The 26,179-nt window shown below is 44.8% G+C and overlaps 1 protein-coding gene and 1 long non-coding RNA gene across 8 annotated transcripts; one reads left to right on the top strand and one right to left on the bottom strand.

The window, feature by feature from the left end:
- Positions 1-56: 56 nt before the first annotated feature.
- Positions 57-26,179, bottom strand: arhgap44a (Rho GTPase activating protein 44a). Of its 7 annotated transcripts, XM_035615292.2 has the most exons (23): positions 25,698-26,179; positions 16,150-16,189; positions 15,485-15,604; positions 15,261-15,337; positions 14,980-15,091; positions 14,738-14,814; positions 14,490-14,604; positions 14,247-14,315; positions 13,996-14,077; positions 13,629-13,756; positions 12,914-13,025; positions 12,062-12,143; positions 11,820-11,900; positions 11,286-11,399; positions 11,087-11,178; positions 10,603-10,786; positions 9,735-9,752; positions 9,435-9,623; positions 7,727-8,239; positions 5,569-5,714; positions 5,063-5,464; positions 4,355-4,406; positions 3,161-3,294 (listed from the first exon to the last, which is right to left on the bottom strand). In XM_035615292.2, exons 1-22 carry the CDS (start codon positions 25,748-25,750, stop codon positions 4,399-4,401), a joined length of 2,814 nt encoding a protein of 937 aa, XP_035471185.1. In that variant the 5' UTR covers positions 25,751-26,179; the 3' UTR covers positions 3,161-3,294; positions 4,355-4,398. The 7 variants fall into 7 exon arrangements, with proteins under 7 accessions (XP_035471181.1, XP_035471186.1, XP_035471188.1 ...); XM_035615288.2 differs by lacking the exon at positions 4,355-4,406 and having other exon boundaries at positions 57-3,294; positions 25,698-26,177; XM_035615293.2 differs by lacking the exons at positions 4,355-4,406; positions 25,698-26,179 and adding an exon at positions 19,161-19,189 and having other exon boundaries at positions 57-3,294.
- Positions 18,288-19,185, top strand: LOC118288803. Its single transcript, XR_004785924.2, has 2 exons — positions 18,288-18,630; positions 18,719-19,185. It is a non-coding gene; the product is annotated as an uncharacterized LOC118288803 (long non-coding RNA).

The raw sequence follows: 26,179 nt of genomic DNA, 5'->3' as shown, positions 1-26,179 counted from the left end.
ACAGAAGAAAAAACAACAACAATAAACACTGAAATAAACCCCCACGAACCAGGTGAGATTATTAAAAATGTAGAGTTTAATATATATATTTATTTCTGACATTCTGATAAGGATTGCAGGTAGGCTTCACAGTACACACTGTGTTCCACTTGATATGCTAAGCAGAGGAGGGAGGGGTGGGCATGGTGGGTTTGACAAGCGGCAGGTTCTGTTTGTACACTAGTAGTGAAAGCAGAAGGAGGCAGTAAATCCACAGGCAACGTCCACTCCTCTACCGTATATTGCTCAAAACCCCACGAAGAACCATCCATCGTGATCCACATTCTCTCGAGTTCATCACCACATCATATTCATTACCCCTCGTACAATCCCTAAAAAGACAGTGATTGACACAAAACGTGGATTATCAAAAGACTATCTAAGCGCATGCATGACACTTTTTTCAGATTTTCCTTTTTTTTCTTCCCGTTCTCTACTCATTTAAAATTCCCTCCCCCCCACAAAATGTAAACAAATTGAGCTTTACTTTTAGACCAACACACTTGGTGGTGAGGTGACATAGGAAATATAGGCCTACAGCATTCAAAATGCTTGATAATACTACATAACAATGTACTCTACTATTAGGTGCAAAACGCGACTCCTATGAATATGCACTTGAAAACTGCCGTTAAGTCAATTCACTGACTGAAATTAAGATATGCGATGAAATTATGACTTGTGTGTTTTGGGGAAGGATACAGACTTTTTCTTTTTCATCCTCTTCAGCAGCATAATAATCACACCGATAATGAATATGAATGCATGCTTTTAGGTGGCTGTAAGTTCCAGTTATGATGCACAAAAGCATTACAGTAATACTGCCCTGTACTGATAATAATACATGCCAACAGGCCCTTATTAACCCTTCATCCAAAAAATAGCTCCCATTCATCCTGTTAGTTGATACAAAACCTACCCTACGGTTTGATATCCGAGTGAGTCATATTCACAGATACCCCTGCTTCCGCGAATAAATCTATGGATCCAGCACAGACAATTAAACCTCAAGCACACATTGACTATGCCTATAGTTCCAAAATAACAACCAAGTGAGGGCACTTGCAATTGTTTGTCATATAATCACCACAGCTATCAACATAATTATCAACATCACCAAAATCTTCATAAATGTAGTCAATTGAGAACACACACTGAGGCATACCATGGATCACTTTTTGAGAGAGAGAGAAAGGTTAATCTATAATTCATTTAGTAAGCAGATAACTCACACACACAAAATAAGGTTTCAAAAAAAAGATTTGCTTTGCAATAAAATAAATGGCTTTTTTTCTGAGTTTGGGGGAGGGTGACTTTGACCACTTTTTTGGACTGAGGTGGATCAGTAAACACTGTAATTGCACTTAAATTGACAAAATTATTGTCCTAAGACATTCCGTAGGAAATCAAAAAAAGTGACACTGCAGCATCTGTTGTCGGATGGATTCCAAATTTGTCTGACTAATTATCTGCGACGAGGATACAGACAAAAGGAGAATACCAGCCTTCTTTTAAATTTAGAAAGTGTAACAGCGGGTGTGCCGAATGTGACAACACATTAGCTTTTCTGATTTCTAATTGGTTATAGTCCGTCCTACACAAAGGCTTTGGCCTCATTATAAATTAATTAAAAGGTCCAAGCGGGCTCAAAGTAATCAAATTATTTACAAAGAAGTAACTGATTAAAAAATAAGAGAAGATAGGGCATTGGTGTGTAATTCATTAGCACTCTAGCATTTCTGAGGTCAAAGCTCAGGAGGCAGAATTAGAAAGACCGCATATTAATTTCTCGCAGGAACGAAATTCTGCATTTCTGCTGCAGCATAGGTGTCACCTGGTGTTAAGTGAAAGATCATGAATCTACAATACACCTGTTCATCGTGTGCAGGGACAAAAATAACATCAAACTTTGAATCATTACATTTTCTACACCAGATAAATATCAGCACATATATTATCATTATATATATATATATTCAAGATATGCATTTTACATATACTTTTCCTCTCAGATTTATATACATCAATTTATGTACATTTCTTTGTATTTACACAAGGGGTCAAAGGTCACTGAACCTGAAGCACTTGAAACAAGGTTAAGAGAGAGAGAATCATGTGAACCTAAAGGCAGTGTAGTCATCCATCCTTTATCATCAAACTGTAACTGCACATGATTGATCTAAGTTAACTTTCCAAGGACGACGACAACAACGAAAACACTCACACAAAATTAAAACACTGCTATTTTTAGGCCCTTGATCCAAAGCAGTTCGATGGCATTGGCTTGTCATGCAAACACATATTGGTGCTTTTTTCTTTTTCTAAATTAATTAACAGATGCTCGAGCTCATAAACTTTAAATTTACAATAACATTCTTCTTATACTGTGCTGGTTTAAGGTGAAGTAAAGTGAGTAATATGTGATAGAAGAGGGGGCTGAAATAAAACCGGATGTGACGATTAAGAATCAAAGTTAAATGTATCGTCTTGCATGCGAAACTTTGCCGGCTTCAGCATGTCTCTAATGTGCACAACGCTTGAATACCCTGTGAGCAATATAACCACATTACTCTCTCACTCCGTCTCTCTGTTTCACCCTGAGGATGGGCATTGCTCCTAACCACGTCAGGCTCTGAGATTCCCTAACCAAAAGCTGTACAACTCATGAATATCATATTGCAATTTGATTGCATGTTCTAATAAGGCAAAAAAAAGAAAGAAATAAATTAAACAAATGCACAACAAATTCAGATCACTGCATCAAACCACAAAGACAAAGAACAAAGCAAAAAGAAACAATTCAAAATAATCTTTCAGTGTAATACTCATCTATGTTCCAGACTTTCCTCCTAAAGGCAACTGTTCCTCCACTATGGCATTTTGGTGTTTATTTCTTTTTTTGTCACATTTAAGTACTAGCGAGCAACTGTGAGATGAGTTTCTTTGCAGCCTGTAGCAGATGTGAGGGAGGGTTTGAGTTCTGGTTTCAGGTGGGCATTGATGAGGCCAATTGGTGTTTCCATCAGGCCTTGGCGGCGACAGTTAAGAGTATGTACAGTCAGAGGAGTGCTGGTAAGCTGTGATGCCTTAGGGTCATAGGTCATAGAGTGGTGCTCTGGGGCTCCTCCTCAGGCACAGCGTCTCCCTCTGGAGAGTCTGCAACTGCCAGGGACCTCCTGCAGGGGGCACCGCTGAACTCATCGATGAGGCTGTCCAGATTGACATTGATGGAGGGGATTTCATAATTGAAGATATCTAATGGTGAGCATGGTGGGAGAGGTGAGTATGGTGGGCAGAATGGTGGAAATGGTGATGATGAGCAAGAGGAGGGAGAGAAGAGGGCACATGACGATGATGATGAGGTGTAAAAACGGAAGAGAGCAGAAATAATATTAATCGTTTTGAGTCTGAACTCAAGCGGTAAGTGGCAATATGATGTCTACCCTGATTGAAAAAAAGGAAATGAATCAGTAGATTACATGTGCTTCACATTCTACACAGGGATGTTTTCAGTGTGCTGCTAGTCACGCCTGGACCAACTTGGTGGCGCCTACTGTGGCATGTCACAGCTCTGTCTTTTGAGACGTCAACAACAGATCATTTTTGTCAGATAAAATACAAGAACAGGTCAAAATGACTGCACGATGACACATTACTGTACATGTTTACAACAACGGCCAGATAAACCAACACAGAGGCAACAAGATGTGTGTGGAACTCTGTGGAAAAATGGCACCAAGACACCAAGTGGGCCTGAAGTAACGATGGAAATCTCATGGGGGCCTGGATATTTGCTCTAAATATAGACATAATTTAAGTGCTGCTGCTTTTACTGAGGGCAGCAGGTCCAAGCGGTGGCTGATGACTACTCCTGTGTAGGAATGAGATGGAGCTTGGCAGTGTAGTAAGAAGGAGCAGGGGTTATAAAAAGCGATGAACCTGTCAAGGGAGGATTGGGGGTTACCTGTGGGCCCCCCCCCCCCAAATACCGGTGGCAGGACCGTTACAGGGGGATGTCTGCTGGCGTAAGGCTGGGGATGGGCAAACGAAAGGAGGTGGGGGCTTTAAGATAGCCCTTGATAAGCGACGGCGTCTGCAATGTGAGCGCAGTGTGGTGCACTCTGGGAAGTCCTTAGGCCATGCATTATTGGTCGTACCACAAAACCATGCAAAGAGTCAATAATGTCCATGTTCTCATTGCGAGCTACAGGAACTCGAGTATGTTTGAGGCAGGCTGCAGGAGACCCCAGAGGCAGCCACAGCACGAGGCCAGGCAGTGAGATGGAGTGCATGGGGCGGGGGCGGTCTGGCTTACCCTAAAAGTCCCCCTCACACTTAGCCCACACTGAATCCCTGGCCTCACACGGCTGCAAGGTACACAATAGTAGCAGGGGGAACAAGAGAATGATAAATATAACAAAGTCACAGAACGACTGGTATATATTGACAGAACACCTCATCATCAGAACATCATACTGTAGGTATAATGTGGGGTTTGTCTGGCTAGGTGTCCACGCCTGCTACGCAGTGAGCGAGACTAGACTCGTGTGAACTGTGTAAGCCTCTGACCTACCTCTGCCGAGTGAGGGTCTGGGTAACACAGATAAACAGAGAGCACATGATGAATCTAATGGCAACTTCCATACAAGCAGGACGAGCTATGCTTCTCTGATGTTTCCACACATTACCCGGAAACATCATCACATAACACAAGCAATGAATACATAGGGGTCAGGAAATCTGCTCACTACAGCAGCACAAAAATGCAAATATTTAAATCGTATCATTGTCAGGCATCTGTGTCTAGAAGGCAACTTTAACTCATTCAGACATTCGTGTGGGAACAGTCAATAAAAGGGAGAGGTATCTTATATATCTACAGTGACAAGTTCTACAGAGTCCTACACTCGTCCACCATCTCCATTGGACAGAGCCACAGCGAGTCTGAGAGAGGGCCGCTGTAGCCCCACCTGTGGGGGTGGCGGCGGCGGCGGGGGTGTGGTTACCAAGGGCTGTTGTTTACCTGTAGACATGCTTTCCCCGGGGGAAAGTCCATCCAGGAGGCCCTGCTCCAGGGGCTGGGGAACTGGGGCCATGGCCGAGCCAATGAACCCAGGAGGGGCTGTGGGCGGCTGAGGAGGGGGCAGGCTGGGTCTCTGCCTGGGCTTAGGGGTGGGCCGAGATTTGGTTAGCGTTCCAGTCAGGGAGGGAGGGGATGAAAGGGAGTGGGGCGCTCCCAGTGGGGTTTGCCCAGGGGAGGATGGGGGCACTTGCCCTGGAGGGCAGACCAGTCCATAAGGGGAGGGGGTGCTAGGTGGTGTGGGAGACAGGCTGACCGGTGACGGCTGACCTGTGGACTGGTCGGACATCCCGCCAGACTGGCCATAGGGGACCTTGGGGGGGACAGGGGCCAACTTCTTGGAACCTGGAAACACACAACACAGTCATATTACACAACACGTCTCCTGTTCAAAATGTAAATACATCCTCATAAACTTTCAGGACTTTCAGATTCAGACAGGTGCTGACCTTTGCGCAGGGTGTGTGGACTGTGCTCTGTGGAGTGTGGAGACTGGCTGCTGCTCTGAGGACTGCTGCTGGGTGGGACTGTTGGACCTGCCACCTGGATGCCTTTGTGTCCAATTACAGGGGAGAGCTCTTTGCTCTTCAATGAACTGAAAAAGACAGGCAGACATTAGTGGGCCAATATGACGAGGCACAGGTCATTTACATTCTGAACTGCCCACATGCTCCTTTCCTCAGTGCTGCCACCACCACCACCATCATCAGTATCCTTATCAAAGAATGTGACACAATTTTTAAGAAACCAGAATATTAAGTCAACACAACATCAAGCAAGTAAATTTTTACAGACCAAACCGCGCCAAATCCTTTCAATCCCCTTTCGTTAAACTGTTGTTGACGTAAATTGTGTGAGAGAGTTCCTAAATTTTGCAAATCTTTCTGCTTGTTCAAACATAACTCAGCAAATATTCCCCAACATGTTGCTTCTTTGCCAGTGACCGCTCAGGGACTGAGAATCAATCAATAAGTTCATTTTTTTTATTGAAATAATGAAGTTAGATGGCATTGTTAAACAGACAAATGCTGACTGACAAACCAAATGAACATTTCACCACTGATATTTTAGACGTGTCAATTATAAAAACATCAAAAACAACAACAACAACAACACACATTTTCAGATATAATATAATAAGAAAAGAGCAAAAGAAATAATCAAAGCACGTTTTTCAGAACACCAGTAAATTGGCAAGATTTTTCACATTAAAAAAATTAAAGGCCTTTTCCATTCAGCAGATACAGAGGCTTCGGAGCGAAGCCTTAACCTTAGCCCAGTCAAGATCTGAGCTGAACTTACAAGATTTCAATCTCATGATAGATCCCTGACCAAAACACCCCTGAGCTCAAAGAAAACTTTCCAGCGTCAGCAAACAGACAGTGAACACAAAGCTCATAAATAAACTTTCTCAAGCATTAGATTGATTTTCTACACAATACGACCAGAAGTGAAGTTCTGACAGGAGCAGAGATTAAAGCGTGTGACAAGATAAATCTGCAGGCAATGATGAAGACAGCATGTGCACCACCTTATGCACGTTTGCTCGGAAAACATCTTCACCGATCATTTACTGTACTGCAAAATGATTTGATGATTCATAACTCCGGTTCGGCCATAACTACCTTTGTGCTTACGCAAACTTCAAAGATGTTAAAATCATGCGTTTAGATGTCACAAACATTTGGTATATTGTATATTTTTCTTTCTCTGCTCTTGAATTAAAGCAACAACAACACTTCCTGTATTCTCATCTCAATAATGTATATATACATATATCTGTAAGTACCGAATGCAGCAAGGACATGCTTTGGATAACATGAGCTTGTATAGTTGCAAATTCAAGACTAGGCCCATGAAGTCTCACCCACAAAGAGCATCCACACTGCAGTGTAGCAGTCACATTAGGGATTATGTGACGTCTAATTAAGTGCAATCTCCTGCAGTCCCTTTGAGCCATGTGCCTCCGACAGATAAATCATCTGAATGTGAAATTGTGGAGTTAGCAAATCACAAGAAGGAGCAATATCAAGCAAGCCCGTTGGACTGCTGACAAAGATTCGCTGTAATGATTCACGCTGCCTTGTGTGGTCGTAACGCTGAAGACTTGTGACTCAGGGAACTGCCACAATCTCTCAATACAAACTCTGCATCTTAGAAGTAGCTGGAAGATGCTCATGACTGCATGAAGCTCTTCTTCTGCAAAACGGGTTCTACATTACTAACCTTGAAAATCTTGACTTACTTAAAAAGAGGATGCTTCTTCATGTTGGTTAGTAAAACAAAATGCTGCGAACTGTAGAATAAATACATTCATATGCTATTGGATAGCCATATGCAGCATTGTTCATGTATTTATCATCTGCTCAATACCAGCATCAAACCGAGCGCTATATAAGCCAGTAACATCCTTAGTTGCTAGGCAACCCCATGAGAGGCAACCCCCGGACAACCTGAATGTTACAGAATTTGAGATATGTAATTTGAAGGGGGAGGGGGGTAAAAAAAAAGCAAAAAGAAAATATGAGCCAGCGAGCTAGAGGAGAGGAGAGATACAGCTGCCACTCTGTAATACATCCACAGTGGCCATGGGTGTGTGGTATTTACCTAGTCAGCCTGGGGGGTCCTCTCTCTCGGGCACATGGACAGGCAGCCCACGGCGGGGGCGGGGGTGCGGACGAAGGGAGGCTAGGGGGGTTGCCAAAGGACTGGTCATGGCGAGTTAGTACCAAGGGGGTTTTGATGTAGAGTGGTGAAGCATTAATGTCTGGTGGGGGCGCATGCGACATGTCACCAGGCGGACTGTGCTTGGAAAAGTGCAGGCAGCTGGGTTTGGGGTTCGAATTGATGTCGAGTGACGAGGAGGAGGAGGAAGAAGAGGAGGAAGGGGGCGGGGCCGGGGGAGTGAAGCCAGACCAGCGCATTGGGGGAGGGGGGGAGGCGGGGGGCTGGGATTCTGGACCCGGTGCCACGGGGCGAGCGCAGGGTGGGGGTTTGGGATAGAAGTGGTGGGGGAGAGAGTGGCACGAGGAGGTGGGGTAAGGAGGGGGTGGCCGGTCCTCCCCGGGGGGTGGGTGGGCATGAGAGGTGTCCGGCCGATTGGGCGACACGTTGTCTGAGCTGTAGATATTAAGAGAATAGACAGCACAAAAAAAACAGCTCTAGTGATTGAACAGGGAGACGCACTGGAGCGATATAGGAGAAGCTGTTTTGATGATTAGGGTGTTAGTGTGTTAGTTGGTCCGTAGCCAAAAAGCAGAAGTTAAAAAAAATAAATATATATATATATAGAAAAAATTGCATTTTAGGGTGGGTGGTGGGCACCGAGCTTAGCACACAGTCAGCTTGGTGCAAATACAAAGACAAGCACAAAGCAAGAGCAAAAGAAGAAAAAGTATATATTGCCAAAGGAAAAGAATACAGTGTTTTGAAACTCTCTCTGTGATCACCTTGTGTCTGCACACTGCATGGAGCTGCGAGGATCTTTCTCTGAAGCCAAAGTGCTGGACTGCAGCTTTCAATATCATCAAGCTAGCCCGATGGACGAACCTCCTCCACTGCTGCATGTGAAAGAACCCTATCTGCCCTGATCCTGTAAGACTTGTTTGCATTGCAGGTCCTGCCGTCAGCCCAGGGCAGTGTGAAACAGACACAAAACCCTTTCATTGGCTGAAAGAGCCACAGGAGAGGAGGGGAGAGGCAGCCAAACTATAAGCTATATTATCTCTTGGCCGCCACACCGGCAGAGCCAGCGACCATATTCATGTGTTTCTCCATAATAATCATACCAAAAAAAATGATGAAATCAGTTTGAGTGTCAACAGAAAAGGAAAGAATTCACGACCAAAAGCTGAGAAAGCCAAGCCACGACAATGGGATATTGGAAATACTGGCATGCTTGCGAGGACTTGCAGATTGAAGCTTAGTGCCACGTACAGAAAACAAAACTTCCACACAGTGTTTCGACCAAAACCCTTCAGAGTTAGAGTCAAAAAATATCATTGTCCCTTTGAAAGGTTAACCCACGGTGACATCTCCGTGACAAACAGGAGAAAGTGAAGAAGTGTAGAGGGTGACAAATCATGATAATAATAACACATAAGAACGAAGGTGTTGACAGAGGGTGTTGACAGAACTAAGATGCGTTGCCAATTTGACTGGTGTATGATTAGCACAGCCAAGGATCTCGATCGCACGGATGTGAGAAGCTGATGCTGATGCTGATGATGATGATGGCGATGACGACAAAAATGAAAAAGGAGTGGATGTGTGAGGGCAGATGGGAGGGGGGAGCGGCGTCTCCATGGCGACTTACCAGAACCTTTCTCCTGGTGGCGGTGTCGCGGACGGGGAGGTGGTGAGCTCTCCGGGCTGCTCGGGGATGAGTGTGTCTGCAGGAGAGCCGGGGCCCTGCATGCCCGGAGGGGTGGAGGAAGTCTTCCGCACCAGTGTGGATGAACCCTTGCGAGACACCCAGGAGGTATCCATAACCCGGACGCCCATACTGGAGACAAAACACAAGAGTCGAGCATGTATATAAGGATAAGAAAAGCACTACGCCGTGAGAGGGGGCAGTAAGGAGAGAAGTAGGGGGAAAAAAGGCATGATACGCTACCTTTGAATCTTCCTAATGCTGCGTTAGTAGGAGAGAAGAGAGGCAAAAGGGATATGAGGTCAAAAGTAATGCAGAGATGGTTCACAACACCACACTTACACCACTCAGTTTATATATATATATATATATATATATATACACACACAGCACTTGTCCACTGATCACCGGCGAAATGCTTGTTTTCCCTAATTATTCCCCTAATTTGTTCTGAGCAGACGCTCCTAAGCTGCTCATTACTCTAAACAGATCAAATCTATTTTCTATCACCCTACATTTCTAGCTGGTGAGATGCAGATTTAGAAGGATGCCTGCAGTAATATATTACAGCCTCGTATTTTTTCAATTTGATGGGGATATTTTGAAGGCATTGGTTTCTAATTCTGCTTGTGATTTTCCACCAGCTGGATGAATGACTCAGGCCAGGTGACGTGCTCGCCAGACTGCGAAGGAGGAGCTGGGTGTGGGAGGATGGAAGGAAGATAGCACTGGAGAAATATTTCCTGAGGAAAAAAAAACAAAAGAGGCAACCAGCAGCCCTCCATCAGAGGCCTGTTGCCATAGAGACAACGCCACTCAAGGCAATTCAGCCCCATGTATTCAAATGAAACTAGTTTTTAAGCTTTCTCTCCTCCTGATGAATGCTTACCATAGGGAATTTAGTTGTATCTGCTGCGTCTGCTGCCTACAGAGGCTTCTGATTCACCGGAGCGAAACATTTTAGATTGCAGGATGTGTAAATAAACTCTGCCAAGATATTTAATGTGCAAGTGTTGTCCTAAAATTGAATATCAGATGCATGAGACGAGGCGTGGGAGCAGAGAGAGGGAGTGAGAGGTGGGCAGCAGAAGGATGCACTTGGCATCATTACCCATCCTTCTTGTAAAACTCCAGCATCATGTTGTCAGTGGCAACACTCAGTGGGCGTCGGCTCTGGTCGTGCGGCTGCTTGCGCTCCGATTGGTCCATGTCCGGCGAGGGCATGGAACTGTAGTTGGAGTTGTGGTTGGTGTGGATCGGGCTGCCATAGCTGCCCGTCAGGTTGAATTCAATCTCTGAGGATGAAGCAGACATGCAATCAGCATACCGTTTATTAATAATAATATATGTGTTCCCTACAATAGATAAAATCCTGATTTAAATTTCTTTGAGTGGGCATTTTCATGTCAATAAACATTCTGGAAGAAGTCCAAATTGTGTGATGTGATGTGTTAATTTGAGCTGAATTTGAGCAAAAGTAGGGCAAAAAATAAAAAATGGAATCCCATAATTCAATTAAATGATGGAGGGTAAATAATAATCTATATGGTGCCCAGTCTGACTACAATATTACATACATAGTATGTGATCCCCACCTCCAGGGAAGAACCAGTCAGCATGCTGGATGATGGGCTCAATGATGCCAACAATCTGTAGAGACACGGTGGTCATCATCTCCGTCATGTTTCTGCAAAGAAAAGAAAAGTGAGCCACAGAATGAACATTATCCAACAAGTTTAGCTGAAAATAATACAACAAAAACAATTTCACACATGTTGTCTTCAGAATACATACGGTTCAGTATGAGTCCAGAGCAAGTTAGGGCCGAGGACGATTGCCATGTTACCAGGGCTCATCTTATTTGCGTCTTGATACTCACTTAGCTTGGCTAAGAATTTGATTAGATACCTGTAGGATTCAAACAAATGATTGCATCTTATAAATTCCATTTTTAAGCTGTTCACTCATTTTTCTCACTGGCCCCTGCAGAACCGACTGAGGCTGCAGATGAAGGCAGAGCTGCTCAACAAGATCTTTACTGTTTGTCAACTCCCAACCTGTGCTACCTACTGTAAAAAACTGTACTGTTAAAACTTTCACCTGCAGACAGTGAATACCAGAGCTGTAAATAATTTCTTGGAGGTAACAAGCATCAAGTCTTACCCTTCATCTGCATTTCAAATCTGCTGCTGTTACTTTCCTTACCTGTAGGTGGTGCAGGTTGGACTGAAACTGCATGGCATCTGCCTACTACATGTTTTCCTGTCTTCTTACAGTGGTGGGATAATTTATAAATAACTGGACAGAAAATCTGGGGAAGCAAATTACCTAAAATTGTTCAAGTTGTCTGTGGGGAGTTTTTCACACGCGGCCATTAACGCTTGGAGTCTCTTGTCCATATCTTGAATGCTGGGAAATAAAACAAACCATTATGGTTCACTGTTGCTCCACTTCGTAATAAATGTCATTTTTCATTTTTGGCAGTTTAGAGCCTCTGTATGAAGACTTTGGACTCTGTTTTTCATCATGGCCAGTGGTATAATTCAAGGAAAACAAACACAGCAACCCACTTGGAGGCCTGAATCCATTCATCGTAAAGTTCAGTGGTCATCAATGGCTCGGGGAGCTCACGGAGGTATGATTTCAGAGCCCCTGTGGGTGAGAAAAACAGGGAGAGCGTTAAAAGCTGGTCAGCTTTTCTGAGAGAAGTGGGGGACGGTTTTCCCTCTTCAGAGTACTGGTAAGGCCCCGGTATCGTCACGTCCCCTGCCGAAGACCCTTGCCGCTAGTGCAGATGCCAGACTGAGATTGCTCAACAAAGATTTCATGCTAATGTGTGAAGTGGACAACATCGCAAGAGAGAGCCGTCAGGAAAACAGCACTGAGGGCAGGGCCGATGACGACTGGTTTATATTTGTCATGCTCATCAACCACATTTTTTCCACCGACTAGGTCCAAAATCAATCCATAACGTTTGTATGGGGCAAACAAACTTTCTTCATCACAAGAAAACACTGCAGACATTGAGTACAGACCACGGCCTCGGACAGGGATTCTTTTACAGTTAAAGTGCATTCAGGTGGCGTCAGGATAATCGGAAAAATTAGTTCCTCATTGGTAAAGATGTCACGAACGGCATTTAAAGTCGGAACAACAACTCTAAAAGTCAACAAATATTTTGGTACATGAGTCGCCGACGCCATACACACAGAAACATGGCGGAAGTAATAAAGCGTTAGGTCGATGGAAAAACTTTGGATTAATTGTGAAAATGTACGTATTGCATATCTAGTTTCTGCTAACATTTATTTTTGTAATACTGCATTAAACGGGACCTTGCGAGGAGGACGCGAATGCACAAGAAGTACAGTTGTTATGGAAATGGGCTTTTTGCACAAAGCATTTGCGTGGGTGTAGTTCACCTGCGATGGCGTGTGGGTCACAGGAGTACTCCTGCACATCCATAACCCCGCAGTCCAGGGAGGCTTTCAGCTTCTTCAGCTTGGAGGCTGACGGAGCCACTCTGAAGAGGCCCTGCAGCCAACACACAGGAAACACGTAATCATGTGTGATTATCAGATCCAACATGACCTGCGCATATATTATACAACGGCCTCCTAAAGGAGCCTTTGCATGTTTGGGTCCATTAATTACAAAACACGACAGCTATACTTACACCACATTACTGACGACCATTTTTCACAGCGTATAAGAGCATTTTTAATTGGTCTAATTACCACAAACAAGTAAGACCTTTGTCAAGATGATTAATATCCTCAATCTTACAGCCATTGTACTGTTATTGCTGATATCTCTCACAATTAAAATCACACAAACAGTATTGTTTCCTGTTGCAAAGAGGTTGCTACCGGTCCTCTCACCATTTTTTCTGTCGATTTCCTCTCTATATAATTTAATTTTACAAATATAAGCTCTTCAGCATGAGTTTTTTCAGTGTGACCAGGATAAAGTAAGATACGGTCAGCTGTGAAGTATTTTCTGAATATTCGAACTGACAGCGGGACTTGTTCTTTAAATGTCACATATTGAAGAAAGTGAGATTTCCATGTGTTTTTTGATCATAAAGTATGTCTGGGTGCGATGTGTATTTCTATGTGTGTGTATTTTGTCCTTTACCTCCTCTTGCATGCCACACTCCAACAGCATGGTGACACAGGCTTCGATGGGGAAGGCGATCTCTCTGCCACTAATATTCAGGTGTTCCTCCAGAGACTTGCCAAACGACGGCTTCTCCACCCACGCCTCTGCAACACAAAACAGCAGTTCGCATCTCTCTCACATGCAAACAAGCCCTCTGTTTTGGTTTATTACTTGTAAGACAGCCTTATCTGAAATATGCAGGTGGATAATTATAGGTTAATGAGATTATGTGACAGGTCAGAGCTATTAATTCCATCACTTCTCATCTTGATATTGCTTCAAGAGCAGAAATGGAGCAGATCCCTACACACACACACACACACACACACGGCGCATGACTCACCTTGGTGAGCTTTAATCTGGGGCAGGACACTGTGAAGAATCTCTAATGACTTCCTGTGATATTCTGCCTGTGTTTCTATCAGCTGCAGCAGGAGAAGACATTATAACAATCCATGACATGAAGTGTGTATCATGCATTATGATGCAAGTTATAGCAAGTTATGCTGCACAGAATTTCAGTATCTGATGTATTTTTCCACTGTGATCATAACTTGATTATATAATATCAATATCATGATATAATATACTTACTGTCTGGAAATAATTTGCATAGTCTATTTCTTTGGCCACAAAATTGTACATATCTGCTGATAACTGATCCTGAAACAGAAAGCAGAGAGCAATCACACTTTCAGAATGAAAAAGGAATATATTCCTGGCAATGCGGTGCACTTTTGTCCGTTACGTGCAGAGGTGTTGTGGTAACAAATCAAATGGAGAACAATAGACCTGGTGGAGGGAATTATACATGAGTGGCTCTGATTGGTGACTCACCCTACAAATCTCCATGCGATTGGCTGCCTCCTCCATCTCCTCTCTGAGGGACTCGGACTTGGCGCCGGGCTGCAGAGTGCTCGGGTGACTGGATGACTTGGACGACTGATGAAATCTACTAGGACATTTAAAAAGGAAAAGAAAAAAACTTCGTTGGTAAATGTCATTCTTCCGGCACAGACACTTAAAAGCTTTTATTTTAAGCGTTTATTTAAGAAAACGAATGAACAATGAGCAGGGCACTTCACCTAGCCCGTGCCGAGTCCATGTCCAAGACAAGTTTAGCTAAGTGCTTCCTCTGTTTCTGGATGTTGGGAATGTCCACCTACAAAAAGAATTAAGAGGAGGATTATGTTAGCTAAGAGGATTAAAATGCAGTTGTTGTATATAAATTAAGACCATACTCTGCTTGTGATTTAGTGCTGCTCTGTAATTCAGTCATATCAGGAGGATGTAATAGGTGCATTAAGTAAGAGCAGCGCCGGCTCACCTCAGCGAGAACATAGAGCGGCTCCACCACATCTCTCTCTATCTGGAACTCAAACTGGATGAGCTCCTGCGCCAGCTTCTCCTCTGTCTCCCCGCACATCTGCAGCATCTTCCTGTTTGGTGACAGCCACACACAAAGTCAGGGGCAGTCCAAGGCAATTCAAATGCAGGCAAGAGTAATGAGGACACGAAAGAATCCAATAGCCAAATCAATAATTAAAGCGGACTCTCTCTGTGTGAGGGAAATGTGCGAGCACTGGCTTGTTCACCACACCGACTTACCCCAGGAGGGAGTCATCTCCCAAAACTGCAGCCCCTTCTACCATGCATTGTGCCAGGATTGCGAGTGGTAGTTTTTTCTGATAGAAAGAAATATAACATTACTATGAGCTTCTGCAGTGTAACAGATTCGGCATAATCTCTTGTTGCATTACCACACACATCACATCACAACCAGATTGCATTAGTTGTCAGTGTCTGAGGGAATGAAGGATGCGTGCACTCACAGACGGTGACTTGACAGACCTCTTCTCCACATCAGTGCCCTGCTGACCCTGCAGGCAGGCAGTGAGCTTCTTGTGAGTGCTGTGTGTCACCTGCTTGACCAGATCCAGACGCTTCTCCACCTGGAAGAACGCACACACACACACACACATACACACACACACAAACACACATATCCATTGCCGTATCCCGTGTATTACCAGACAGAATACTCTAACAACACATCTGTCATCAAATCTCCAACTTTACATCGTACAGCACAATATAAGTTATGTACCTACACAAAGGTTGTACTCCTCAAGGTAGGTCTTTGCGTTTCTAGCATAATAATACTTTTTGGGGGGTTTATAATAATATAGTGGAAATTTGTCATTATATGTGACGTTTGATTATCAGAAAATATTCAATGGTCGCAGCCCAGACTGAGTAACTATGGGCAAAAGAGAGGTGATCGATTTGAATACAACAGGAGAAGAAAAGCTTTAACTGTTTAATTTTTCTTAATGTTTATGTCTCGTTGTGAATGAACACCGCTCGCTTCCTCTAAACATTGTTCAAATGAGACAACCCCGAGAAGGAAGAATTGCTCTTTTATCAAACTGCATAAATAACCGGCGACAAAAGGCCCAAATATGTTGCAACACACGTTTTGACAAAAAAATCTTACCTGCAGGAGGTCGTCGCTCAACACCTCTGTTTTTTCTGCCCTGTAAAGACAATAGAGTGAAAGAGTTACAGTCTTTACTGAAACTTTTCTCAGTCTTGCAGTGGATGTAAATGTGTCAGTTGTTGAACATCATCAGTGTGGCAGTGGTGCTCCAAAATGGGTACGCCACCATCCATGGTTATCTCGCTAATAAACGCAGACAATACACACAGCATATTAATTACGCGGGAAAACAGTGCATGCTATAAACACAAGCCTGAGTGGAACAAGCCGGACGGCAGTGAGCAAAGGCCGCTGATTCAAATATGCCAGTTCCCGCCCTGGAGCGTCACATCCCACTGTGAATCCAGCAGACGGGGGACTCGGCCAAAGGGAAAGGGCAGAGCTGCACTGCTGATGCAGCAGATAAAAACTACTCACACGGAGCAGTGATTGAGCCACAAGCTATCAAAAAAATATGGTGTCAGCTCAGTTCAGGCGGATTATATTAAAAGATTTCAGTGGGGGTTTTTCCAGTGGAGGAGCTCCATATTCCTTCTTTAATCCTGTAGGAAAAGATAAAATATAGGTACATTTTACCATTGGACTGGATATAAAACATGTGACTATTGTATTGTTTTCCAGAAATCCTTTAAACACATTTGGACATATCCAGAGCAACAATCCTAGAGCACATAAGAGGGGAGGATAACAGGACCTTCCTGCTGTTGTCTGTCGAGGGAGGGGCTGCTTTGGCAGACAGTCTGGCCTCTTAAAGAAAAGAGTCAAAACCAGACCTGCGGACCCCCACCAACCAACCAACCAGTGGTCCGCATGCTCACTCATCACTTCCCCTTCCTGTCTGCAAAACCTCTTCCTGCTATTGTGCCCTAGCCATACCAGCGGCAATCGCAAACAATAGATTTCTTTGTATAATTTATTTAAAAACAGCATCTGAATAATTCTCTCCATTGACCATGAGAATGGAGAGAAGAAAAAAAACAACAACCTTGGTTTGTGCTCCATTATTCATCAGCCAGACAAAAATACATCAGCAGCACATAACTAAAATATATTGTTTGATGTAAAATGCTCTTTTCAAGTCTGTCAAATAAAATCCGTTGCACACGGCATTAGCGACCCTGTGTCGCCCCAGTGCCACCGCGAAACTGCAGAGAAGAAATAGTCTGTTTAACGTTGACATGCAGTTGTGTGTACGCATATTGCATACATTGTTGCCGACAACAGAGAGCTGAGCTTTAATTATGTCAGTTATTAGCATCCCTGGTCTAAGTGCCAAGATGTGAGCATTGGAGCCATGGGAACTGGGTCAAACCATGTACCGATGGATCTAATCACAGCCAGCCACTGCTCTGCCCACTGTGCTGGTAGGAAAATACAGGAAGTGTGTGTGTGTGTGTGTGTGTGTGTGTGTGTGTGTGTGTGTGTGCCAGATAGATAGATAGATAGATAGATTGTGGAGCTAAGAGATTTCTGGCATGATTTTTCAGGATAAGTGTGATCGCAGATTGCTGATTACATGACAAAGTAGGACAAAAATAACCTCAGCCAAGCCCTAGAGTTTGGCACAGTTTTGCTGCAACACTCCAACAGCCTCTAAAAATCTCTAAAACTCCATGTCCTATAATAAGGCAAGACTGTCACACATGTATGAATGAGTGTGTGTGTGTGTGTGTGTGTGTGTGTGTGTGTGTGTGTGGCCTGGAGGTCGGCTATGCAGCTGTGAGCTTGTCGCTGACTTGTCTGGTCCAGACTGGAGTTGTACCCAACTGGGAGACTCAGGGGCCCAGCAGCATGAATGTGACAGGAGCTCCAGCAGCGTCAAGGATGTGGAGAAGATACTCCTACTTGTGATGTTTGGCAGAGACCAATGGAGAATTTGTGAGCCCCTATGGCCTTGGCTGTCTGCTTCAGGAGCTCTACTTAAAAGCAAAGCATCACACTTTCTCAATCTCAAATGCTGGAGACTGAGGGAACATACAGTCCTGCGTACATTTAACATCTAGCGCTCTCACTGACCACTGCTGATGTGGCCATTATTACCCAGACATCAAAAAGACTGGAGCTTCAAAGGCAACAAACTGTCTTGTTCTTTCAGCTTTGTTTGTTTTCAGAGCGTGGTATTTCCTCTTTGGAAAGCAATATTGCACATCAACAGCCTGTGAGGACACAAGAGACAAAATAGCAGTACAACTGGCTGGAATACAGGGGGTTATTGGGAGATTGTAGAACTCATATAAAGTTAAACACACAGAAGATTTCGGAGATGAGCAGAGAGATTCCTATCATCAAATACTGTGCAGAATGCATCCTGGGGGAAAGTGAGCGCGTAGGAGAGCTGGCAGCCATGTGGGCAGTGTGCTCATGGAGAAGGAAGGAGACTTTGCCAGGTTGATGCCAACCATCTGCCACTTCGCAGGCTTTCCTTTACCTGGAGCTGCTGACGACTCAATACTGGCACACACATCTTTAGATATACAGGTTAATCAGCTAAAATCAAAATACTGAAATTTAACATAAGCTTTAAAGCCAACAACACAAAATAATTTCAAAATCTTGTTTGTTTCAGTGGCACAACAGAACTACAAATATGTGCAATGCAAACATGGATGGAAGACAGGAGGAGTTGTTGAAACAATATTTAAGCAGACGGATCAACTGCCAGAATTTGAATAACTCCCTCTTCACCTCGGGTGGCAATATTAACACGGTGCTGATAAGAGGAAGGGCCTTAATCTGTTCAGCACATCTGGGCTTGTGTATTCACAGCTGGCCAAAGAGAACTGCAATTTTACTGTGCATATTTTCCCAGGGGTCTAAGTCATCCCAGGTCATTGTAATTCCATAAAGTTGGGAGTAAAATATGTACCAAATACCCAGTTGACCGGTTCAGCCGCAAATTCCATACAAATGTGTCTTACATAATAAATGTTTATATCTAGAGATATGCTACTATTGGACAGCCACATGTTCATTGGCACAACTTGGCATAACTGTTCCATGTTCCTTACTTTAAAACTCATTTAATTCCCCCTACATGTCTCTGTAAGTGTGTATTACATCGAATAGAACTCTTTTAATGAAGACGGGTGAGCATCTGTCGCTCCATAAACGATCTTTGTAGTGCGATGTAATGTCGTCAGTACAAAGGCGAGTATCTCAACAGCGCGTTGGTCAAACTGGGTGATTGACACGTCGATAGAACCGTCAGAGCCAGTAGAATCGACTGACAGCACCACTCGCTATCTGTGACGCCTTTTTCCCCCGACGCCATTTGACATGCGACTTCCCCCTGTGTAGTCGAAGTACGATGGACCAGGCGGATTAGTGTCTTGAGATGACGAGCGGTCTTTGTGCTAAACTAACGGAGTCGGATTTATGGATCAAAACACAACTTTTCCTGCAAATACTTCGACGGTAAGACATGATTTATGTACGTCGCTGTGTTGATACGAACATTGGTCAGCGGCTGGCAAGCTGAGTGTTTGTCTGACAGTTAGAGGAAGAGGATAGCTTTGTAATCTGCAGAGGCTGGGCGTTAGCATGATATGTAGCTTGTGTTGTTAGCATGTTGGTAGCAGCAGCTATCAAGTCTGACATGGTACTATATTATCATGTGAAGTTGTCGTGTTTTATGCGATATGCTGACTTAGTCGCTGGATGTTTTAATTGTGTTTCGTGTCAGTGAAGAGGGTTGACACTGGCGTTTAGCCGAGCGTCTCCCCGTTCTGTGCAGATGCGTGTGGCCTCATAGCTTCATGTTAAGCATGTAGCATATGTGATTACAAACATAATTTTTAAGTCACTTTTTGATACAAACATTTTGTATTGCTCTCCTTCAGCTGCTTATTTGATGACAGTTGGTCCGGGAGTTATAATAAATAATACAATATTGGAACCAGTGGACTCTGAGCTTTCGATTGATATGTAGCTTGTGTTGTTAGCTTGGAATATCACGACTGTCACGTGTGGACATATCGGACATGTTCAGTTTTCGTATTTATGCGATATGCTGATTCAATTGCTTGATTTTTTAATTGGTCATGCTCTGGTCTGCTGACAACGCTCCAGTAGCGTAGCTAACAAACCTACTCCGAGGCCTGTGCTAGCGGGTAGGTCCTGTGGGGGGGGGGTACTGGAGCAGAATGGTGGCCCTGGGCCCCAGCACGGCACCGCACAGCCCGGAGTGCTGGCATCAGATCCGGAGTCAAACACACACACACACACACACACACACACTCGTGGTCATGCTAGACGTGCTGAATATTTCTCCGTTGGATTTTTTTCTTCTTCTCCTTTTCCTCCAGACCTTTGCAATGCAAACGCATCTTAAGGGCCACTCGGTTTCCTCCCGGATGACAAGACGGGGGGCGGGGGCTGATGGGCTACACGGTTACTAAAACAGAAAAGCACACTTTACTGTAGTTGTCCAGCAAACTAGGTCACATTTCTGTTAAGTATGCAAGAATAACTGTGAGGGGAGTGCGTACACACACACACACACACACACACACCCTCCTGCACACGAGTGTGTGTGTGAGAGAGAGAGAGAGGGATGGAGAGAGAGAGGAGAGAGAGATGGAGAGAGGGGGGATGGAGAGAAAGAGAGAGAGAGAGAGAGAGAGAGAGAGAGAGAGAGAGAGAGCGCACGCCTGTGGCATTCAACAGTGTTTTACTGGAAACACAAGCAGTGCGTTATCGCTCTGTGACTTAACTGTTCTTTTACACTTTGCATCTGCCTGAGACCACACACACACACACACACACACACACACACACGCACACACACACTCATCCTTTGTTACTTCCACCATTATCCGCCGTTTTTGAATATTTAACATGTGGGTTGGCAAAGCCGGGCGAACGTGATAACAGCTAATAGCAAATGAGCGTTTCCAAGGCAACCAGAGCAAACAAAATATTTTACATCGACTGTATAGGAGGTGACAAGATTTTGGAAAATTGGAAAAATGAGAAGCTCTAGTGAAAGCATTGAGCGGTAAACAAAACAGGAAACTGTTATTAGTGGATTAGTGCTTCCTGTTTTGAGTCTATTGGCATTCCTGAATGGAAGGAAGTGGGCATGCTGATAGGGAGTAACCTGTCTCCTTTGGAGAATGTAGTTGATTCTAACAACAATGCCACTCCACTCAGCGACCCTCATCTACAACTGTTTATTACTCAGACTTATGCAGCGGATAATTGCATGTATCGTAGCAAGGCCCTGGGCTGCACGCCACCAAATATTCAGAGTGCGTACACGCGGTGTGCTAAACACCGTGAGCAAGTGAAATTGCTTTCTAAATGTTTTTACAGCAGTAACATTACACATTAGCCCTCTTAACTGGAAAAAAAATGTCAATTTCTATGAAGAACAAAGGTATGACTACAACTGCAGAGGGTGTATTACTTCCGTAATCAGCTCAAATGGGTTATTGTAAAAACAATTCAATCTAATGTTCACAAATTTAACCTAATAAATTGTTTGAACTAGAAGAGCGCGTTATTATGTTACCTCAGGGCATGTATTAGACAAGTTATTTGTCAGATTCTGAATATTATATCAAATCCGTAGCGCCGGCGGTTTCCTAAAGCTGCTTTTGTTCCATGTTGTGTTTTTATACCCACTGGTGCTGAATTCTTTTAGTGGGCCCTCCAGTACACGGGCTCTTTCAGAGGTTAGTCTGTTGAGGGAATCAGCGACATGGAAAGGGAGAAGCGGCGCTTCTGTCCGATATTACGTCATCTCTCTTTTGATGGCCAAAAAGGTCCCTTGACAAAGGCTCTTTATCTCTAACTCTACCCTGTAGTATGCTGTCTCTGAGAGGCACTGATGGGGTTATGGGAGGGTTATCAACATGGACTTGTGATACTGGCACTGAAAAGGCGCGATACGATTGCTGCAATGGCTTCGGCTGTAAATAAAGACACGCAATCCAGAACGCGAGTAATGACTCGTGTCCGATTGCTGATGACTAATACGTGAAACTCTTGTCATTAAATGAAATGCTGTGAGTGTGCTTTTGCTTTAAGATTTTACTGCACAAAAGCAGTGAATCAAATGCCCTGTGAAGGCAACTCGTCCTGAGATCTTCACACTCATCTGCCAAGCCAGTGAGTCAGGGCAACAAGGTGGAAGAGGAGGAGGAGAGAGGAGAGGGGGAGATGCTGCATTGGCATGCAACAGGGTTGCCTCCCACATCTCATGTTACCCGTCAGCGACCATATGCTCTTTCAGAGTGCTAATGTTGCACAGGATGTAAAAACAGGGAAGGACAAGTTTTCTTTTTTTTATATATATTTGTAGGAATTTGCTGGGGTCAACATGTTCAGGGATTCATGCATAATCTTTCCCTCTCTGGCCTTTTTGACGACATCACAGTAAAGGAGGACGGCATGCACTCAAAGTTACAACTCTTTAACATATTTCAGTGTCCCACTTGTTAAGATTATCACTGTGGCATTTTCTCACCTAAGATCTACGAGAGGTCAGTATGTACGCTTATCTATAACTCATGCACCTGCTGCATCGCACAGTCGGGAGGGAGAGAAGGAGAGAGGGAGAGTAAGAGTGAGCCAATGTGGGAACGAGAAAGCATAACTCATCTGCCGGCTCACAAATGGCTGCCATTTTATGGTAATCGCATTTTGGAGTGGTGAGCTAAAGCCTGTACCCTAAAGGCATGAGGAGGAAGAATGATTTGACCATACTCGTGTTGGTTAACGTCCCACTGGTCAGTGAGGCGGAGAGTGTGAAGATGGTGTGGGAGGCAAGAGCTTACTTGTCAGGAGGTTAGGGCTCGAGATGTTTGCCCCAAGTATAAAATGGAAAAAACATTGGGTTTGTATTTTGCCCCTTTTCTTTCATCTGTGAATTCCATTTGCCGTATAGCTTAACGCATTCGTACAGACTTGTATCATGGAATCTTTCACCAGACCGCCCTAGACCTAGATAGGGTGGTGAGCTGGGAATAGAGAAATAGGTCAAGAGAAATGGAGGGTGGGAGCTGGCTGAACCAAAGTAGTCTTCCCCTGGCTTGTTCAGTGTGTATGAGGGCATCAAAAAAATGTTACTGTGGTTTTTTTTATAGACAAATACAAGTACTCAAGTGGCCTTGTGACTGTATTTTAACATCGCGGAAAAGGCCGATCCCGGCTTAACTGCTTCTGGCTTAACTTAGCAAAAACATGAGAAAATGGAAGCAGACACAGGGCCAGGCGTAGTTTCTCCCACCTCGCCGAGCGGTGACACACTGCCGTCTCTCCCACTGTAACACAACACAGTTTTTTTGAGCCATAGAGTATGCGTGGCTGCACATCCTCCAGTATGAAGTCTTGCCTCTCGCGGAGGTGATTGGTCAAACCGGCGATCACATGACATGGATCTCACCCAGGCAGCAGCAGCAGCAGCTGCAGCCTTGGAGAGCCGAGGGGGTGCTGACACAGCACACCTGATCGCCAACCCCCCACTGAAAGAAGACCTTCAATCTCCATCACATATAAGACACATGTGAGGCTTGCAGTTATACAGTGAAGAAAGACTCTGTTTGTCAGACGTGGTTACACACGCCAGAAAACAGACAAATAGATTTAACGTCTGCAGTTGGAAACAGTCCGCTCATTATCTCTCCTGCTAATGCACACAAGCAGCCACACATAAAACATTCTTGTTTCCAAAAGCCATTTGACACACGGCCTCCTCCTAGTTCTTTTGGATTCGTTGAGTTGGTAGGAAGGGACCGAGGATTGGTCAGCACTATTAACAGATCCACGGAGACCACCGAGGTTCAGGAAGGTCAAACCCTCAAACCAACAAGAGTAACCTCGACCCACTCTGTAGATGGCTGAAGAAGCCCGAGTTTACTAGTCACACACTGTACATTATTACACGGCGACTCTTTGACTCCTGCGCCAAAGGTCTTGCTTCATTGTCATTTAACTTCCCCAACTTGCCTTTCACCTCTTTCCCCTCCATCCCATGATTACACAGCCAAAGTTTGACGCTGCTCAAGGTCACCAAAGGGTCAAAGCTGCTACTTCTCGCTTCGATCCAAAACTCAAATTGCGTGTCGTTCGCGGGGAGGCTCCCCTCGGCACGGGAGTAACTGCCGCTGTGCGTAGCTGAGAATTTCTGATCATGCTTTGAATTGAGAGTTTGAGAATGGCAGTCCTGGCTGCGCACAGTAGGTACCCTGAGCAGGGGGACAGCACTGTTCGGGGAGAATGGCTGTTACTCATTATTATGGCTCTGTGGTGCAGGCGGACCACCTCAGCAGGTTGCTGCTGCTGCTGCTGCTGCTCGTAGACAGACAGCTGCACAAAACAGCAGAATCTGAGGAGAACGTTATACTTGTAACTGAACTGGTTTGCAGGGAGGGTGCATTGAAATAAGACTAGGATCACACCCACACACACACTCTACTGAGTCACAAGGAAATGATTATGAAAAGAATGGAGATGGGAAACAATCAGCCTGAACCAAGGGGTAACCGACAACGATTGCAGAAACACCCATCTGGGTGCATGCAACTCACACAGCCCTAGACCCAGGACCCCCTGGACCCAATCCCTCAGTGCTGAGAAGCAGAGAACACCTTCTGCACTTGAGGTGAACGAGCAGGGCGGGGGTAAAGCCATGGGACCTGAGCACAACGCACATCTATTTCTGAGGGTGGGAATTAGGAATCGCATGCAGAACCACCCAGATGCAGGGAAACGGCAAAATGAGCAGAGGAAAGGAAAATCCTTCCACATAGACCTCTCTTTTAAAATTCTGGGTGGCTTTTCTTTAAAGGAATAAAAATCGGACTACATTAAAAGTGCATTAGATCATCGCCAGATGAGGAGCACGACCTTCAGGGGCACGGAGTTGGTAACCCACGCCTATGGGGTGCTTCCCTCCTCACAGCTGATGTTACTGCGTAATGAAAACATTGCGCCTCCCCCCCCCCCCCCCCCCCACATTTAGCCCCTCACGCCTCAGAGCCCCACACCGCATCACGTCTGCACCACATTCACCTGCTGACAGGTATCGGTGACATGGAGGTAAATTGAATCCCCACATTAGTTCACTGTGGCAAATTTCTATCAGATCTGCATTGGTGATTCCTCAGGAGGTGGTCGTCTCTCTCTGTGTGTGTGTGTGTGTGTGTGTGTGTGTGTGTGTGTGTGTGTGTGTGTGTCTGTGTGCGTGTGTGTGTGTGTGTGTGTGTGATGGTTGGTGATACTGCGTTTGTGTCTATATATAATGTGTGTCCGTGGGCAGGTCGTGGGGCAATGCGCCTACACGCTTCCTATGCGGTAGCTTCTTCCACTGGAAATTACGCACTGGAGCACGAAAAGGCGTTTTTGAACACCGGTCATTCTTTTGTCCCCCTGTGCACCGACCCCTGTCTATTCAATGTGCGTGCAGTCCAATAACACATAAAAGTAATCATAATTGCATGCATATGTTTTTCACATACACGATTGGGGCCAATCGTGGGGGGGGGGTTCTCCTCCTTCTGACTTGGCGATAATACACAGTGCACGGAGAGGGGATCGCTTACCTTCCCACCGTTTGGTTGGCGAGCTGTCGCATCCGATTGAACTGCTTCTTCATCTTGTATTTGTCTGCGTTAACACCTACGGGGGGAAATATTCCGCATTATTTCTCCCAATATAACGGTCCGTGCTCCGCGGCGGCGCAACACAAAATCCCGACTGTCGCGTTTCCCTTCCCTCATCGCAAGCTGCCAGCGCCGATACAAAACTTATTCCACGATCGCACTAAGTTAATTCTGTTATTAATGATCAACGTGTTTCCCCCCCCCCCCCTCCACCATCTACGTTCGCCCCATCGCCTGCGCAGGGATGCTGGACCAGTTCACCGCGGGCACTCGCACGCAGGGAGCGACGGCAGCGACCAGGAGCCTCGCGGCTGCGCAGCAGTGCAATTTGGGAAATGTAGTGAGTCGAGGCAGACGCTCCAGAAAAGAATCCACTCTGGGCTCCAGTTGTCTGTCTTATTCCATTTCCTAGGTTAAGAAAA

This window comes from Scophthalmus maximus, chromosome 17 (assembly GCF_022379125.1).
Source record: "Scophthalmus maximus strain ysfricsl-2021 chromosome 17, ASM2237912v1, whole genome shotgun sequence".
Classification (NCBI taxonomy): domain Eukaryota; kingdom Metazoa; phylum Chordata; class Actinopteri; order Pleuronectiformes; family Scophthalmidae; genus Scophthalmus; species Scophthalmus maximus.
The sequence above is the reverse complement of the archived record's forward strand: the minus strand, read 5'-3'. Positions and strand labels throughout refer to the sequence as shown.